An 18,908-nucleotide genomic window follows, 5' to 3' on the forward strand; every position below is an offset into this window, starting at 1 on the left:
AGTACCTGAAGATTGGAGGGTAGCCAATGTTATGCCGATTTTTAAAAAGGGCTCCAGGGGAGATCGGGAAATTACAAACTGGTAAACCTCACTTCAGGCAAAATGGTGGAAACAATTATAAAAATAAAATTGTGGAACACATAGACAAACATGATTTAATGAAATGGAGTCAGCATGGGTTCAATGGAGGGAGATCTCTCCTCACCAATTTACTTGACTTCTTTGAAGTAAATAAACATGTGGATAAAGGTGAGCTGGTTGATGTAGTGTATTTAGATTTTCAGAAAGCTTTTGATAAAATTCCTCATGAGAGGCTCCTGAGAAAATTAAAGAGTCATGGGATAGCTGGCAAAGTTCAGTTGTGGATTAGGAATTGGTTATTGGATAGAAAACAGAGGGTAGGGTTAAATGGTTATTTTTCTCAGTGGAGGAGCGTAAACAGTGGAGTGCCGCAAGGGTTTGTACTGGGACTGGTGCTATTTACTGTGTTTTTTGGACCATAAGACGTACTTTTTCCACCCCCAAAAAGGGGGTGGAAAAGGGGGGTGCGTCTTATGGACCGAATACACTGCATGCACCCTGGTACCCTTTTTAGTGGCGGTGGTCCAGCGCGGTCTCTTGGATGACTGCCTTTGTCTTAGAAGAGCGACGCATAACCTTTGTGATTCCTGCCTGGTCGTGCCGCTCGGTAATTGACTTCAGGCAGTTACTGACTGTAGCCAATCACAGAGCGGCACGGGACCAGGCAGGAAACATAAAGGTTGCGTTCCTGCATTGTGCGTCACTCTTCTAAGACAAAGGCAGCTGTCCAAGAGACCGCGCTGGACCACCACCACTAAAAAAGGTATCGGGGTGGGGGTGGGGGGCTACGGGTGGCTTTGGGGTTTGGACAGCTTCGGGCTTTGGGCTTCCCAGCACCAGACCACTAGACGCACCTATGCGTATAGGAGGAAAAACCAAGAAGAAAAAAATTCTGAACTAAATTTTTTTTTCTTGGTTTTTTCCTACTCTACAGGTGGGTGTGTCTTATGGTCTGGTGCATCTTATGGTCCAAAAAATACTGGAAATTAGAATGATGAGTGAGGTGATTAAATTTGAAGATGACACTAAACAGTTCAAAGTTGTTAGAACGCATGCAGATTGTGAAAAATTGCAGACAGACCTTAGGAAATTGGAAGACTGGGCATCCAAGTGGCAGATGAAATTAAGGGCCTGTTATACAAAGCCGCGCGGCAACAGCCCTGAAGCCCTTTAAATCTCTATGGGCTTCGGGCCGTTACTGTGCGGCAGCCGCTAGTGTGGCTTTGTAAAACAGGCCCTTAATGTTGACAAATGCAAAGTGATGCACATTGGGAAGAATAACCAGAATCACAGTTACCGGATGCTGGGGTCCACCTTGGGGGGTTAGCGTCCAAGAAAAGGATCTGAGTGTCATCATAAACAATACGATGAAACCTTCTGCCCAATGTGTAGCGGCGGCCAAAAAAGCAAACAGGATGCTTGGAATTATTAAAAAAGGGATGGTCAACAAGACAAAGAACATTATAATGCCCTTGTATCGCTCCATGTTGCAACCTCATCTGGAGTATTGCGTTCAATTCTGGTCTCCTTATCTCAAGAAAGATATAGTGGCGCTAGAAAAGGTTCAAAGAAGAGTGACCAAGATGATACAGGGGATGGAATTCATATGAGGAAAGACTAAAAAGGTTAGGGCTCTTCAGCTTGGAAGAGAGATGGCCGAGGGGAGATATGATTGAAGTCTACAAAATCCTGAGTGGAGTAGAACGGGTACAAGTGGATCAATTTTTCACTCTGTCAAAAATGGCAAAGATTAGGGGACACTTGATGAAGTTACAGGGAAATACTTTTAAAACCAATAGGAGGAAATTTTTTTCACTCAGAGAATAGTTAATCTCTGGAACGCGTTTCCCGAGATTGTGGTAAGAGCAGATAGCGTAGTTCAGGGGTCTCAAAGCCCCTCCTTGAGGGCCGCAATCCAGTCGGGTTTTCAGGATTTCCCCAATGAATATGCATGAGATCTATGTGCATGCACTGCTTTCAATGCATATTCATTGGGGAAATCCTAAAAACCTGACTGGATTGCGGCCCTCAAGGAGGAACTTTGAGATCCCTGGCGTAGTTGTTTTTAAGAAAGGTCTGGACATTCTCCTGGAGGAAAAGTCTGTTATTAAGAAAGACATGGGGGAAGCCACTGCTTGCCCTGGATCGGTAGCATGGAATATTGCTACTCATTGGGTTTTGGCCAGGTACTAGTGACCTGGATTGGCCTCCATGAGAATGACTACTGGGCTTGATGGACCATTGGTGTGATCCAGTAAGGCTATCCTTATATTATGTTCTTATGTTAATCTAAATCTAAATACACTACATTTAGCGCATGTAGTACAACACCAGGGAAATAGAAACAAATGAATTTCTTCCTCAACAGTGCAAAATATAGAGAGCAGATGTAAATTTTCAAAACTGACATATTTCAATCACTGAATTGAAAATTAAAATCATTTTCCTACCTTTGTTGTCTGGTAATTTTATTTTTTTAATCATCTTTTCCCAGTCTCTGGCTGCACTTCCTTTTGTCTGTGCTCTTAACTCTGTTTCCAAGACCTTCTTATCCATTTGCTGATATTCTTTCCTTCACTTTCTGCCTTATATCCAGACCGGGAATTTTAAATTACAATCCATCGTATCGCTGTGTGGCGCCTTGCTGAAGAGCTTATGAGCACATTAATATTTAAAAAGCCTTTAAGTGTTTCTTGGTGACACCAGTTTGAGAGAATTGCCCAGCATTTATGAGAGGGGGTGTTTTGTTCTATTTTACATCCATCTATGGCATTAACCTTTAACATTCAGCTTTCTTCCATTTTTCTGCTTCCATCTCAATCTATTTTTCCATTTCGTCCCCTCCTCTCCATACATGTGCACTGTCTCCTCCCTCCTTTTCCCCATCAATCCTAAACAACATTTTTTTCCATCTCTTTTCCTTTCCCCCCTCCTCCCATCCCTGTGCACCATCTCCTCCCTCTCTCTCCCCCTCCTCTTGTGTTCTGACATCTCTGTTCCCCCCCCCCCTATGGTCTGGCATATTTTTTTCTCTCCTTTCCACAGTTTGGTATCTCTATCCCTTCCTTCCTTTCCCTCCTTCCCCCCTACTGTGGCCTGGCATATCTCTCACTCCTCCTTCCTTCCCCTTTCTTGTGGTCTGGCACCTCTCTCTCTCCTCCTTCTCCCCCCCCATTCTTGTGGTCTGGCATCTCTCTCTCTCCTCCTTTCCCCCCTTTCTTGTGGTCTGGCATCTCTCTCTCCTCTTTCCCTCCCCCTTCTTGTGGTCTGGCATCTCTCTCCTTCCATCCCCCCTTCCCCTGATCTGGTATCACTCTCTTCTCCTTCCCACAGTCTGGCATATCTCTCTCACCTTCTTACCTTCCTTTCTTCTCTCCCCCCTTCTCGTGGTCCATTTCCCTTCCCCCTTTCCTGTGATCTGCTTTCGCCTCACAGTCTCTCTCTCCTCCTTCCCTCCCCCTTCTTGTGGTCTGGCATATCTCTCTCTCCTCCTTCCCTCCCCCTTCTTGTGGTCTGACATATCTCTCTCCTCCTTCCCACAGTCTGGCATATCTCTTTCACCTTCTTCCCTTCCCTTCTCTCCCCCTTCCCATGGTCCATTTCCCTCCTTCCCTTCCCCCTTTCCTGTGATCTTCTCTCTCCTCAACGTCTATCATACCTCTCTCTTCCCTCCTCCCTTCCATCTCCGCTCTGCACCGTTGCCCACTATCTTTATCTCTCTCCCTTCTGTTCCCTCTCTCCTACCCCAGTCTCCCCCATACTACTTAAGAAGCTGGTCCAGGGGGCTTCCTGGCCTGGCATTTCCTCCCCTTTCTATCCGCGCCAGTCCAATGTTGTTCTCACCTTCAGTCTTGTAGACATATCCATTTTTGTTGCAGGGGACTGGCAGCAGTTATCAACTGATGCATGCAGCTCCGTTCTGTGTTTTTCTTCTGCCATGGTCAGTCCCCAATGACGCAACTTCCTGTTTTCGCCTGGATGAACCATGGCACAAAGAAGGACCGCAAGTAGCGGTTGAGAATCGATGCCAGGGATGGCAGCCCCCTGTAAAAAAAAAAAAAAAAAAATGGAAGAGGAAGACAGACTCACACAGATAGAAGGGGGTGGACATACCGACTTATTAGGGGCCCCACAGAGCCTCGGGGCCCAGGGCAGCTGCCTTGTTTGCCCCTAACGCCTGCTGTGGCACAATCACCACGGGCTGAATGAAACAATGGAAAACAAAATAAAGTATCCAAAGGGTAAATTAAAAAGTAAGGTGGACCACTTGTTGTATATATAATGTGATTTAAATCAAGGGAAAAAAGACTTCAAAATACCCCAAGAATGTAGTCAATAAGTCACAAACTTTTCGGGGTTGGGTATCATCATTGGTCAAAAACCCTTGAATGTATATTTTTAATTCAATTTTAATCTTTTGTGATGCTTTCGTGATTAATTCTTAAATAAATAATGTGATTGTAAATCAATTTTTTGTTATTTCTTCATTCTTATTAATGAGCGTTAAATGACCAGCAAGTGTATATTTCCAATTTGTGTCATTTTCTTCTGGCTTGATTAAAAAACTATAAAAGCACTTATCTTAGTCACCCGACGGAGGCCCGGTCTGTTTCGCAGCAATGGGCTTCTTCAAGGGTTATAAATAGGGCTTATAAGTTTGCCAGTTGAATTTCAATATTGCTCATCACTCTTAAACAAAAGGAGAAATAAATAAACACATATGAAATTTCTACTAAACAAATCTATGGACTAATATTTAAAATTTAGTCAAACACCAACTACTTGATTATTAAGACTGTAATATCGTTATGGATAAAGCTATTAAGTGAAAAATGCTACCTGTATACTTGCTTGTTGGAAAAATTATAAATAACATTTAACACATATCTCAACAACCTGAATGATCTTAAATCTGATGTACACTTATAATAACACTTGTCATTCATAATACTGCTGTTGAATTAATTGTAGTAAACTCTTGATCAATTTAAAATGGCGACCGTATTTGTGCTAAACAATGAGATTTTATGGCCAGTCAAAACGCTCATAACGTCAACATAAATGACGTACACTGAATCTCGTTTGGCAACTAAAACTATTTTTAAATGTATTTAAACACCTTAAGTGTATTAAAAAATAAACGTGTGGATATTAGAAATAGATGCCGAAAATGTCATTGTTTTATAGTTGTCCTAAAAAAGCGCCTGAACGCCATTGATTGTCTATTCTATCTGTTTAAAAACATCTAAAGTAAATTTTTTGCATATATCTCGACAGCAACAATCTTAAATCATTTTAGATTATATTTAACAAATAAATTCTTAATGATACTTGCCGTGCATAGAACTGCTGCTTGTTCTGGCTGCATAAAATTTTTTTGCTAAGATGGCGCTCGTATTTAAATTGAGATGCTGAGAATCAACAACCAATAAGAACTCTGATGACGTCGCTGTCAGTGACATGCACTACTGGCATGTTAATTTCTTAATACACTTAAGGTGTTTAAATACATTTAAAAATAGTTTTAGTTGCCAGACGAGATTCAGTGTACGTCATTTATGTTGACGTTATGAGTGTTTTGATTGGCCATAAAATCTCATTGTTTAGCACAAATACGGTCGCCAGTTTAAATTAATCAAGAGTTTACTACAATTAATTCAACAGCAGTATTATGAATGACAAGTGTTATAAGTGTACATCAGATTTAAGATCATTCAGGTTGTTGAGATATGTGTTAAATGTTATTTATAATTTTTCCAACAAGCAAGTATACAGGTAGCATTTTTCACTTAATAGCTTTATCCATAACGATATTACAGTCTTAATAATCAAGTAGTTGGTGTTTGACTAAATTTTAAATATTAGTCCATAGATTTGTTTAGTAGAAATTTCATATGTGTTTATTTATTTCTCCTTTTGTTTAAGAGCGATGAGCAATATTGAAATTCAACTGGCAAACTTATAAGTCCTATTTATAACCCTTGAAGAAGCCCATTGGTGCGAAACGGACCGGGCCTCCGTCGAGTGACTAAGATAAGTGCTTTTATAGTTTTTTAATCAAGCCAGAAGAAAATGACACAAATTGGAAATATACACTTGCTGGTCATTTAACGCTCATTAATAAGAATGAAGAAATAACAAAAATTGATATACAATCACATTATTTAAGAATTAATCACGAAAGCATCATAAAAGATTAAAATTGAATTAAAAATATACATTCAAGGGTTTTTGACCAATGATGATACCCAACCCCGAAAAGTTTGTGACTTATTGACTACATTCTTGGGGTATTTTAAGATCTTTTTTCCCCTTGATTTAAATCACATTATATATACAACAAGTGGTCCACCTTACTTTTTAATTTACAATCACCACGGGCCACATAAAACGGCCAGATGGGCCGGATTCGGCTCATGGGCCTTGTGTTTAACACACGTCATCTAGAGCAATGTTCTTCAACCATCATTCCATGGACCGGTGCTGGTCCACAGAAATTTCCTGCCGGTCCACAACAATGCTCTTCAACCACCGGTCCACGGTGTTATCGATGCGGTGTTATCTTCGAGCTGGCTCCCTCTTCCTCACTGACTCAGTGCACAAAGGTAGAATTCTTTCAACCCCTTCTGGATCTCATCGTAAATTCTCCTGCGGGAAAGCTGGACAAAGCATCCAGAGTTCTAGCATTGATACTGAAGCTCAGAGATCTTGGAGTCAGAGAGGCCGTATTGGAAGGTAAATGTGGCATCTCTGGTTCTCTGCTCTTCCGTTTGGACTAACTACAGCACCATGCATCTTCACCAAGATAATGATGATGGTAGTGACACACCTCCAGAAGGCGTGGATACAGGTACATCCTTACCTGGACGATTGGCCAATATGGTACCGTCCAAGACAGAAAGAAAAGTAGCGGTTGTCTAAGTGATCCAGCTTCTGCTGAGCCTAGGCTGGGTGATACACTTCAGCAAGAGTCACTTGGCTCCATCACAGTCCTTGGAATACCTGGGAATTCTGTTCAACACAGATCAGAACAGGGTCTTTCTTCCAGAAACGCACAGAGCAAAGTTCTGATGTTGCAACGTCAGAGGGAAGGCTTCTAGATGAGGCGCGGGACACGCAAGGAGCCTCTGCCCGCGGCTTTGTGCACCGTGTCAGTGAGGAAGAGGGAGCCGGCCTGAAGATAACGCCGGGGTCGGCATAAAATGGCCAGGTGGGAGTAGGCCAGAAGGTAAGGCATAGCATGGAGGGAGAGAGACAACAAAGGTAGGGGAGAATGATTTTATTTTTGAAATTAGTGATTGAATTATGTCAATTTTGAGAATTTACATCTGCTGTCAGTGTGCTTTATGTAGTTTAATTTTGTGGTTAACCATTATGTGTTGTTAATAAGATTATATTGTGAGTATCTATAAAAAATGAATGGAAAAAATAGTGTTACAATTAGTACTGTTATGGGGGCGGGGTCTGGGGCGAAGATTGGGTAGAGATGGGTGGTGGTTTGGCCCACGACTTAGCCCAATGTTCTTCAACTGCCGGTCCGCGAACCGATGCCAGTCCACAAAATAATTCTTTTATTTCTGCCGGTCCATAGGTGTAAAAAGGTTGAAGAACACTGATCTAGAGTCTTGTATAGCATTTAAAGGGCATCTTGTACAGGTTGTCTTTCTGGCATTCTTTACTTCAGTATGAATGACTGCTTTTGATAGTGCTAAGCATACTTTGTTTTCTATGATTCCTGACTGATTTGTCTGCTTTCTGTACAGTAAATCATTTGGTGCATGGTTGAAGACAAAACATTAGACCACTGAATATTGATAACGAAACAAATATGGTGTTTCTGAAGTGGAGAAATGCCATCCAGACTACCCTAAACTACAATTTAGGATGAAAGCAGGCACATCAGTATATTAAAAAAAAAAATAATCATTTATTTCAACTAGACCTATATCTCTTGGCCTGAAATGTTATAGTGGTATGGATTTCCATAAAAATACCAACTTTTTATGCAGACATCTCTTGAAATACATAGAAGTGAAGGTCAAAATATCAGAATTTCCCTTTCCTCCCCAGTTGCAATCCAGTGTCTGGAGACGGCCTTTGGGGTTTCTATGGAAGAGCATAACTTAGCAGTCTCTAAAACGCTACCTGAGATTTTTGCTGCAGCTACGCTCAAGGTATGAGATCTGTATTCTGCAAACACATCCTGTAATAAGATCAAATTAGTTTCTATGCAACTTTCATTTGTGTAGTAGTGGAGATAAGAGCTCTCAGCTGGAGCACTCCAGTGGACAGTAAAGGGAACAAGTTGCCTCTCTGTTGGATCCTTCAGAGAACAAGCAACTGTTTAATAAAATCTGTGGGGCTTTCTTCTTTCATAGGAAATTCCCTGTGTCACAGTGAATTCTGAAACAGACTCTCCAGCAGAGAGTGATACTGCTGAAGCTGAAAGGCTGAAGACAGAAGGTAACATGTCCTATAATTACGAGAGCTCATGCTGGGTATTCTTGCTGCAATATTGTCCTATAAAACCAAATATTGTATAGGGACTTAATCATATGGCAGTCTTCAGTAACCTGAATGATTTCTGTCCCTTCTATATATCCACAGAACATATCTAGTCTCCATCAACTCTGCTTTAATTTTCTGATTGTATATGCTTAGTCATGGGAAGCTTCCTATACCTACTTCTGCTAGTTTGTCCTGGATAGTTCATTAATTGGTAGCTGTGTTAATATCTTAGCATTTTATTCTCAAAAAAGTTAAAGCTTAATTGTAAATGCTTTGTATTGTTTCTTGTCAGACATCTGGAGTGATCTTGGAAGCTGTCACAGGTTCCAGTTTGAAAGCAGCTGAATTGCATCTCACAGTGATAGCTAGTTCAATACTGCTCAATGCAGATTCTCAAATGTAGAAATGAAAGCTATGTTCAAAGCTTGAGTTTTTACTGTACAGCCAAAGTTTGTTTTTCCTTGTCTACTCAAAAATTACTTGGGAGAACTTGCTACAAAAGAGCTGGTCCTTGCGAATTCTGTACTAGAAAGGAGCTATTCTTTCCTTTAAGATGGAGTATATTGGAAGAAGTATCTAATCTGTACTGTTAGTAATCAAATTTTTGTCTCTCTTTAGGAAATGAACAAATGAAGTTAGAAAATTATGAAACTGCTGTAACTTTCTACACAAAAGCTTTAGATCTAAACCCCACAAATGCTGTATACTTCTGTAACCGGTATGGATTTTTTTTTTTTCCATTATTTTTTATTTTCAAATTTTACATAAAGTGTACAAAATATTAAAATACATTTGATAAATACATAGTATCACTTTTATATCTAATACATTATATATCTAAGTTTGATTTTCCCCCTCACCCTCCACCCTCCCTTTTATTAATTTAATATAATATTTTTAATTTTCAAATTTTACATAAAATGTATAAAATATTAAATTGCAATTGATAAATACACAATATCATTTTTATATCTAATACATCATATTCTAAATATATTTTTATCCTCTCCCTCCCCCCACCCTTCTATTACTTTTTATTCATACATTACTTATTGTATAACATATTATAACATATTATGTAGATATTTTTTTCATTACCCCCCCTGTATGTGTGTCATAAAAAAGATATTTAAAAGAAGAAAAGAAGAAGAGAAATATTAATATTTATTCATTGCAGTATTTTGTCAATGGCCCCCATATTTTTATGAATTTAGTATATGTCCCTCTTTGTATTGCTATTGTTCTTTCCATTTTATATATATGACATATTGTATTCCACCAAAATGTATGATTTAGGTTATTATGATTCTTCCAATTATTGGTTATATGTTGAATGGCAACCCCTGTCATTATTAATAAAAGCTTGTTATTTTCTGGTGAAATTTGACTATTTTTCCTCATCATCATTCCAAATAATACCGTATCATATGATATTGCTATATGATTTTCCATTAATTTATTAATTTGTGGCCAAATTGAATTCCAAAAAATTTTAATGTAGGGACAATGATAAAGTAAGTGATCTAATGTCCCTTGTTCCAGATTACAGTGCCAGCATTTATTAGACTTAGAACTGTCTAATTTTTGCAAACGTGTAGGGGTCCAAAAAGCTCTATGTAATAAAAAGAACCAAGTTTGTCTCATAGATGCTGACATTGTACATCTCATTCTCCAAGACCAAATTAGTGGCCATTGAGATGCATTAATTTGATGCTTAATCTCAATGCTCCAAATATCTCTTAGACCATTTTTTGGTTTTTTATTCAAATATCCAGATATTAATTTATACCACAATGCGGCTTGATGTCCTAGGAAGTCTGCTTGAAAACATAAGAACTTTAAACTATATTGATTATTCAATGTTTTCCATTCAGGGAACCCTACCTGAATGGCCTGCTTCAATTGCAACCATTTAAAACTTTGTGTTTTATTAAGACCAAATCTATGTTGCAATTGTGAAAAATCCAGCAGTTTACCTTCTGAAATAACATCGTCTAGAGATCTAATGCCTGCAATAATCCAGTTCTTCCAAAGGATTTGAGCTCCGCCAATTTTGATCTTGGAGTTTATCCATATAGATTGATTAGTTGATTTGTTTATTGGAATAGGTGTTAATTTATCAATAAACCTCAACGTTTTCCAAGTATCCATTAATATTTTATTTTCTCTGTATCTTCTAGGTATGTTAATACTTGGCAGATGAACTAAATTTAGGGGAAACATAAGGCGCCATTCTAAATATAACCAATCCGGTACATTATCCATAAGTTCTGGGAGGATCCAATACATACCCTGACGTAGAATATAGGCTTGATGGTACCTATAGAAATTTGGAAAATTTACCCCTCCCTCCTTAATTGATTTTTGCAAGGTTACTAAAGCTATTCTAGGTGTTTTACCAAGCCAAAGAAATTTTGTTAAAATGCTATTAAGCTTTTTATAAAAGGACCCCTGAAAATAAATAGGTATCATACTCATTTGGTAACAAACTACAGGTAACATCATCATTTTAATAGTTTGAACTCTTCCCCACCAAGAAATATGTAATGGGTTCCATTGCTCACATAACTCCGTAACTTTTTTTAATACATATTTTTCATTCTCTTTTACAGTATCTTCAATTGTATTTTTAACTTGAATGCCAAGATATTTAAATCCTTCTTCTTTCCATATAAATGGAAAAGTGTCAAATAATCCTTTTGCACAATAAATATTTAAAGGTATAATTTCAGATTTATTCCAATTAATTTTATAACCTGAAAATTTGCCAAACTTATCAATTAATTCCAATAAAGAAGATAAGGTAGACTCTGGATTTCTCAAGTAAAGCAAAATATCATCAGCATAAGCTGAAATTTTATATTCCATATCTGAATATGGAATACCTTGTATCTCCCTCGTTTGCTGTATTGCTAACAATAAGGGTTCTAATACAACATCAAATAACAAAGGAGATAAAGGACAACCTTGTCTAACTCCCCTCTGCAATTGAAAACCATCAGATATCTTATTATTAATATTTAATCTTGCAATCGGGAAGCTATACAATGTTTTTACCATTTGTATAAATCCAGAACCTATACCAAACCATTCTAAAGCCTGATACATAAAATTCCATTCTACTCTATCAAATGCTTTTTCAGCATCTAATGAAACTGTAAAAGCTGGTTCATCTATTTTTTTTGACAAGTTTAACATGTGAAACAATAATCTAGAGTTATTAGAGGAATGTCTTTTAGCAACGAAACCCGTTTGATGCATATCTATAATATGTGGGAGAGCTTTGGCTAATCTCAAAGCCAAAATTTTTGCCAAAAGTTTATTATCAACATTTATCAAAGATATAGGCCTGTAGTTTGAGACCAAAGTAGGATCTTTATTTGGCTTAGGCAAAACAATTATTATTGATTCAGCCATAGTACCTTTAATATTACCTTTTATAAGTTGTGTCTGATATAAATTTAGTAAATATGGGGAAAGGACATTTTGAAATGTTTTATAAAATTCTACTGTATAACCATCACCACCTGGAGCGGATCCAACTCTAAGAGATCTTAATGCTGTTTCTAATTCTTTTAATGATATAGGTTCATCTAAACTCCGTTTTATATGATCAGGAACCTTAGGTCCATTAATTAAATCTAAAAAAATTTTTCCATCTTTTTGTCTCTCCAAATAAGGCTCGGAAGAATATAGGTCCTTATAAAATTTTAAAAATTGTTTTAATATTATATTTGTTTGATTTGTTATTATACCATTATCATCTTTTATTCCATTAATATTAGTTTTCCTTTTTTTTGCTTTAAGATAATTTGCCAATAATCTCCCCGCCTTATTAGAATTTCCATAATACATTGTTTGCTTGGAAAACAAATCTCTTCTTATCATTTTTGAAGTTAATTCATTATATTTACCTTTTACTTTCAAAAGAGCTTGCAAAACTTCATTTTCCCATTTACTTACCAATTTAGCTTCTAATATTTTTATTTCTTTTTCTAATTCTATATATTGTATTTTAATCTGTTTCCTAATAAAAGCTGAATATGATATAATATTACCCCTCATAGTTGCTTTAAATGCATCCCATACATTCTCTATAGATGTATCCTCCACTAAATTTATAACCGGTATGGATTTGATTTCAGATTTCTTGGTGTGTGCTTAACAGAAATCATACTTACTAAAACTCAGACTGTCATTCTGATAGCTTTTCCATCTTCTGTGTTTCTTGTAATCTGCATCTGCAAGCATATATTTCAATGGTGATAGGATATGATTTCCTTTTAATAGTTCCTAAACCAACCATCTTTCGGAAATTATGTAAAGTGTATAGTACTTAATAAGACACTTAAAAAATGAAGCTCAGGGAGTTTGGGGGCTTAGGAACCAGAATAAGGAGCCAAAGAAGAGTGAGATTAAATCACTGTCTCTGTGTGATTTAATCTCATCATACTGTAATTTTGTAGATAATTTTATGAGTCAGTAATGAATGTAGCTTTCATCTTGCTTGTAAAGCATGCAAGAAAATGGAGTGCTTGAATTAAAGCAAGATCTAGGATGTAGATCCTCAAAATTATCATAAAAATCTTATTCTTACAGTGATCTGTATGCCATAACTGCACTGTGTTTGTGCTAGTAATAATCTATGAGTTCTGCTATAGCAGAATAAACTGTTCTAGGACTTTAGCACTTGTTTCAGTGCTGGACCAAAAGAACCCATGCAATTCTGTTTGCAGTATTGAATCTGGAATATTTTCTTAGAAATTTTACATGTCAGTGTATAATATGTTGCTCCAAAGGGCCCCTTTCAAAATATAATGACTACCGTATATACTCAAATATAAACTGACCCGAATATAAACTGAGGTAACCCTTTTTCACCCAATAAAGGAGGAAAAAAGGTTGACTCAAAAATAAACCGGGAGTGCCTTGTCCTGCCCTGTCTTGCCAGGCTCTACACCCTGTTCCCCCTCCCTCACTGCTCTGCCAGACTTTGCATCCAGCCCCTCTCACTCCCTCCTTCCTCTGCCCTGCCAGTCTCTGCACCCAGCCTCCCTCCCTGCCAGGTTTGGTACCTTTCCCTCCCCTCCCCTCCCGATGCCTTGCATGCCTCTGCAAGACCTGCCATGAGACCTGGTGATCCAGCGGTGGCTGGGACAAGAGGAATTCCTCCCGTCTCCTGTCCAAGCAGATTCTAATTATTTTTATCTCCCGCCTCCCCCACATACGGTAAGTCGCAGCAGGAGCAACCTTCCTTCGCTCCTGCCTGTGCAGAACCGCTAGCTAATTGGCCGCCGCAAATTCTCGCAGCAGCCAATCGGCTAGCAGCTGTGCATAGGCAGGAGCGACTTTCCTTCACTCCTGCCCGTGCAGAGCCACTAGCTGATTGAATGCCGCGAGAACTCATGGCAGCCAATTAGCTAGCAGGTCTGCATGGGCAGGAGCGAAGGAAGGCCACTCTTGCCTTGATTCACTGCTGGACCACCAGGAATACTTAAGGTATGTGGGGGAGGCAGGAGGGAGGAAAATATAATAAGAATTGGCTGGGACATGAGGCAGGAGGCCAGCACTAACCCAGATGTAAACAGAGACAACCATTTGTGGACCATTTTTTTGGCCTAAAAATCTTGGTTTATATTCGAGTATATATGGTAATCTTCCTTCTAAAAGCTATATCTGCTGTGCTCAGAGCATTCTGCTTCTAAAAATAATGCTGTTCCAGTCATGCCAGCTTCCCTGGGTGTTTTGTTGTTTTCTGTGGAAGAAAAACCCCCATTAACTGTTTGGTTTATAAGGATCTGTGAAATGGTAAAGTCAGAGAAAAAAAGCTTTTCTAAACCTAAGGAACCTGCAGCTGTGCCACTGAACTTTCAATATTTCTTTCCTATTCAGGGCTGCAGCATATAGTAAGTTGGGAAACTATGCAGGAGCTGTGCAGGACTGTGAACGAGCTATTGAGATTGACCCAAACTACAGTAAGGCGTATGGTAGGATGGGGTATGTACTGACCTCTCTCTCTTCATGGAACCCTCAAATTCTGGACAGCTCAAAAATAGTAATTCTAGTGCAATAGATATGTCATTCTGGAGAGTAGGGTATTCTCCCCATGCTCGTGAGCCGTACAGAAGGAATCCATTCCAGGTTTTCAATTCCTACTTCTCCAGAGGGCTCTTTTTCCTTATGCATGCGAACCAGAAAATGTCTTTCTGATCTGCTATGTATATTTCTTTCTTTCTTTCTTTTTTTCAGTTTTTGCAGATTTCAATGCACCAAAGCTCCCCAGTATGGGGATAAGCTTTGCCTGCATGCAGACTTGGGTCTGCAGCTGGCAGGTTAATCCCTTGGGGATCTGTATGGCCAGACTGCAGAAAATTCTGTGGAGCTCAGGGTCTGTGTCCCTAGTAATTTAGCTCGCCTACTGGATCACAGGGGCTTGAGCATGGATGTTAGGCATCCGCAGGGGGCTCAGTGGGGTTTTTAGGATGCTGGCTGTGATTTTGTCTCCTTCCCCCCTCTCTTTGTGTGCGTGGTTCCATGGGGTTTGAGTATCAGTCTGACTTCGGTCTGACAGGCGGGCCAAATATCTCAGCATTTGGAGAACTGACTGATTGAGGCAGTGATTCTTCTCCCAGTTCCAGCTTCTACTTAGAGCTAAGGCAGGCTGCAGCACCTTCGGAGCACATGTCACAGTGAGTAAGGCTATTACAGCCTATCGACAAAATCAGGGGAGTCTAAAAGAGCTGTTTTTTTAAGGTTTCTGCCACTTCCTCTAGAGTCCCCTACCTCTAAAATTTAGATTCTGAGAAAACTGGGTGTGAGGAGAGTCCTCCTACGTTATTTAGAGGTTACTAATGAGTTCGGACTGTCTGATCATCTGTTTGTGCTCACCAGTCAGGCTAGATGCAGCAGACCGGCGTCCAAGGCTACCATTTCAAGATGGATACGCATTGTCATCTCATCAGCATATATATTGCTTGTGGCAAGCAGTCGCTGGTCTCCTTGAAGGTGCGTTCGACAAGAAGTGTGACTTCTTCATTGGCGGAAGCTCATGTGATTTCGCCAGAGGATATATACGGCAGTGGCCTGGTCCACATACGGTTCTCCAAGTTCTACAAAGTGGATGTGGCAGCGAAGGAGGACACCTTCTTTGGGTCCTTAGTGTTACGAACAGGCGAAGAGGCCACACCGTAGATTTCTGGGACTGCTTTTGTATGTCTACTGTCCAGAATGACACACCTATTGCACTAGAAAAAGAGATTAGCTTTTGTAGAGATACTAAAGCAATTCTAGCAATTTTACCCAGCCAAATAAATTTTGTAAGAATACTATTTAACTTTTTATAAAAGGACCCCTGAAAAATACTGGTAACATACCCATTTGATAACAAACTACAGGCAAGATCATTATTTTAATAGTTTGGACTCTCCCCCACCAAGAAAGATGTAAAGGATTCCACTGCTCACACATTTCTATTACCTTCTATAATAAAAATTTTTCATTCACTTTCATTGTTTCATCCAACGTGTTTTTTATCCAAATGCCTAAATATTTTATTCCATCTTCTTTCCATAGAAAGGGGAATGTTTCAAATAAACCTTTTGTGCAATGGGCATTAAGTGGAAGAACTTCTGATTTATTCCAATTTATCTTGTAACCTGAAAATTTTCAAAATTTCTCTATTAAGTCAAGTAAGCATGGAATGGTTGTTTCAGGATTTCGCAAATGAAGCAGTATATCATCTGTATAAGCAGAAACCTTATATTCCCGATCTGAATAAGGAATACCCTGTATCTCCTTTGCTTGCTGAATAGCTAATAACAAGGGTTCTAATACAATATCAAAAAGCAAAGGAGACAAGGGACATCCTTGCCTAACCCCCTTCTGCAGACTAAAACGCTCCGAGAGATTTTTATTAATATACAATCTAGCAGTAGGGGAACTATACAAGGATTGGATCATTTGTATAAATCCTGCTCCTATTCCAAACCAATCCATTACTTGATACATGAAGGTCCATTCCACCCGATCAAAGGCCTTTTCTGCATCTAAGGATACAGAAAAGGCTAGATCTTTTATGACTTTTGTTAAATTTAACATATGAAAAGCCAATCTGGTGTTATTAGAAGAATGTCTCTGAGCAACAAATCCTGTTTGGTGTATACCAATAATAAAAGGGAGAGCCTTGACCAAGCATAAAGCCAATGTGTTAGCTAGAAATTTTCCATCTACGTTAATTAAAGAAATAGGCCTGTAATTTGAAACCAATGTGGGATCTTTATTTGGCTATAGTAAGATTCTGCCATAGTACCTGTGATGCAACCATTAGTTAGTTGGACCTGATATAAATTTAATAAATGAACTAATAGGGTGCTTTGAAATGATTTATAAAATTCTACTGTGAAACCATCTCCACCTGGAGCGGATCCAACTCTAAGGGATTTCAACGCTGATTGCACTGATTGCAACTCTTTTAATTATATAGGCGCCTCTAAACTTCTTTTATATGTTCAGGAAGTTTTGGACTATTAATTTTAAAAACTTTAAACCATCTTTTCCTTTATCTGAATAAGACTCGGAAGAATATAAAGCTTTATAAAAATTTAAGAATTGCTTTAAAATAGGTCCAGTTTGAGAATGAGTATTACCTTTTTCATCTTTTATTCCAATAATTTTTGTCCTTCTTTTCTTTGCTTTGAGATAATTTGCCAATAATCTTCCCGCCTTATTTGAGCTTCCATAATACATGGTCTGTTGAGAAAACAAATCTTTCCTTACAAATTGTGAAGAAATCTCATTATATTTACATTTTACCTTTAAAAGAGCCTGTAGGGTAGTTTGTTCCCATTTTTCAATCAATTTTGATTCTAAAACCTTAATTTCCTGTTCCAAATTAGAAAATTGTTTTTTAAGCTGCTTTCTAATATATGCTGAATATGAAATAATTTGTCCTCTCATGGTAGCCTTAAAAGCATCCCACAAGGTTTCCACTGAGATTTCTCAGGAAGCTACAAAGCCATGGCATAGAGGGAGATATACAAAGATGGATAGGCAAATGGCTGGAAAACCGAAAGCAGAGAGTGGGCATAAATGGGAAGTTCTCCGACTGGGAGAGAGTGACTAGTGGTGTGCCCCAGGGCTCGGTACTTGGGCCGATCCTTTTTAATATTTATATCAATGACCTGGAAAACGGAACATCCAGTGAGATCATCAAGTTTGCAGACGACACAAAACTCTGCCGGGCAATCAGATCGCAGGAGGACAGTGAGGAACTCCAGAGCGATTTGTGTCGGTTAGAAAAATGGGCGGAGAAATGGCAGATGAAGTTCAACGTGGAGAAATGCAAGGTAATGCATTTAGGCAGTAAAAATAAGGAATACGAGTACAGAATGTCAGGTGCAACTCTGGGGAAAAGTGAACAAGAAAGAGATCTGGGTGTACTGATAGATAGGACCCTGAAGCCGTCGGCACAATGCGTGGCAGCGGCAAATAAGGCAAATAGAATGTTGGGCATGATAAAGAAAGGAATCTCGAGTAGATCGGAGAAAGTTATAATGCCGCTTTATAGGGCAATGGTCAGACCCCACTTGGAATACTGCGTCCAACATTGGTCTCCCTACCTAAAGAAGGATATAAAACTGCTGGAGAGGGTGCAGAGACGAGCAACTAAACTAGTGAAGGGTATGGAGAAACTGGAATATGAGGATCGACTTAAAACACTGGGATTGTTCTCCCTTGAGAAAAGGAGACTGCGTGGGGATATGATCGAGACCTTCAAAATACTGAAAGGAATTGACAAAATAGAGCAGAGAAGATTATTTACAATGTCCAATTTGACACGGACAAGAGGACATGAAATGAAGCTAAGGGGGGGCAAGTTCAGGACTAATGTCAGGAAGTTCTGCTTCACACAGAGAGTGGTTGACATCTGGAATACTCTCCCAGGGGAGATTATTGCGGAATCGACAGTCCTAGGTTTCAAAAGCAAACTAGATGCATATCTCCTTGAGATAGGCATATAAAGATATGGTTGGCTATAAAATAAGCCAGGTGAATACCTAGCAGGGCCTCCGCGTGTGCGGATCGCCGGACTTGATGGACCGAAGGTCTGATCCGGAGATGGCGCTTCTTATGTTCTTATGTTCTTATGTTCTTTTGAAGTATTAAATTGGAAAAATTCATTCATTTTTGACTGAAATTCTTCAAGAAAATTTGAATCCTCAAGTAATGTATTATCAAATCTCTGTAAAGATCTGCCATTATCCTGCTCAGCAAGTTTAAATTCAATCCACACAACACCATGATCAGACAAAATAATTGGA

The 18,908-nt window shown here is 38.9% G+C and overlaps 1 protein-coding gene across 6 annotated transcripts in view; it reads left to right on the plus strand.

The window, feature by feature from the left end:
* SGTA (small glutamine rich tetratricopeptide repeat containing alpha) overlaps nucleotides 1-18,908 on the plus strand; it is an 87,365-nt gene that overhangs the window by 25,529 nt on the left and 42,928 nt on the right. For all 6 annotated transcript variants that reach the window (XM_033956178.1, XM_033956179.1, XM_033956176.1 and 3 more), the window contains 4 exons: nucleotides 8,152-8,255; nucleotides 8,460-8,544; nucleotides 9,208-9,307; nucleotides 14,482-14,586. In XM_033956178.1, the coding sequence (XP_033812069.1) occupies nucleotides 8,152-8,255; nucleotides 8,460-8,544; nucleotides 9,208-9,307; nucleotides 14,482-14,586 (394 nt within the window). The remainder of the gene's footprint in view (nucleotides 1-8,151; nucleotides 8,256-8,459; nucleotides 8,545-9,207; nucleotides 9,308-14,481; nucleotides 14,587-18,908) is intronic.

The sequence above is a fragment of the Geotrypetes seraphini genome, chromosome 8 (genome assembly GCF_902459505.1).
Source record: "Geotrypetes seraphini chromosome 8, aGeoSer1.1, whole genome shotgun sequence".
NCBI lineage: Eukaryota > Metazoa > Chordata > Amphibia > Gymnophiona > Dermophiidae > Geotrypetes > Geotrypetes seraphini.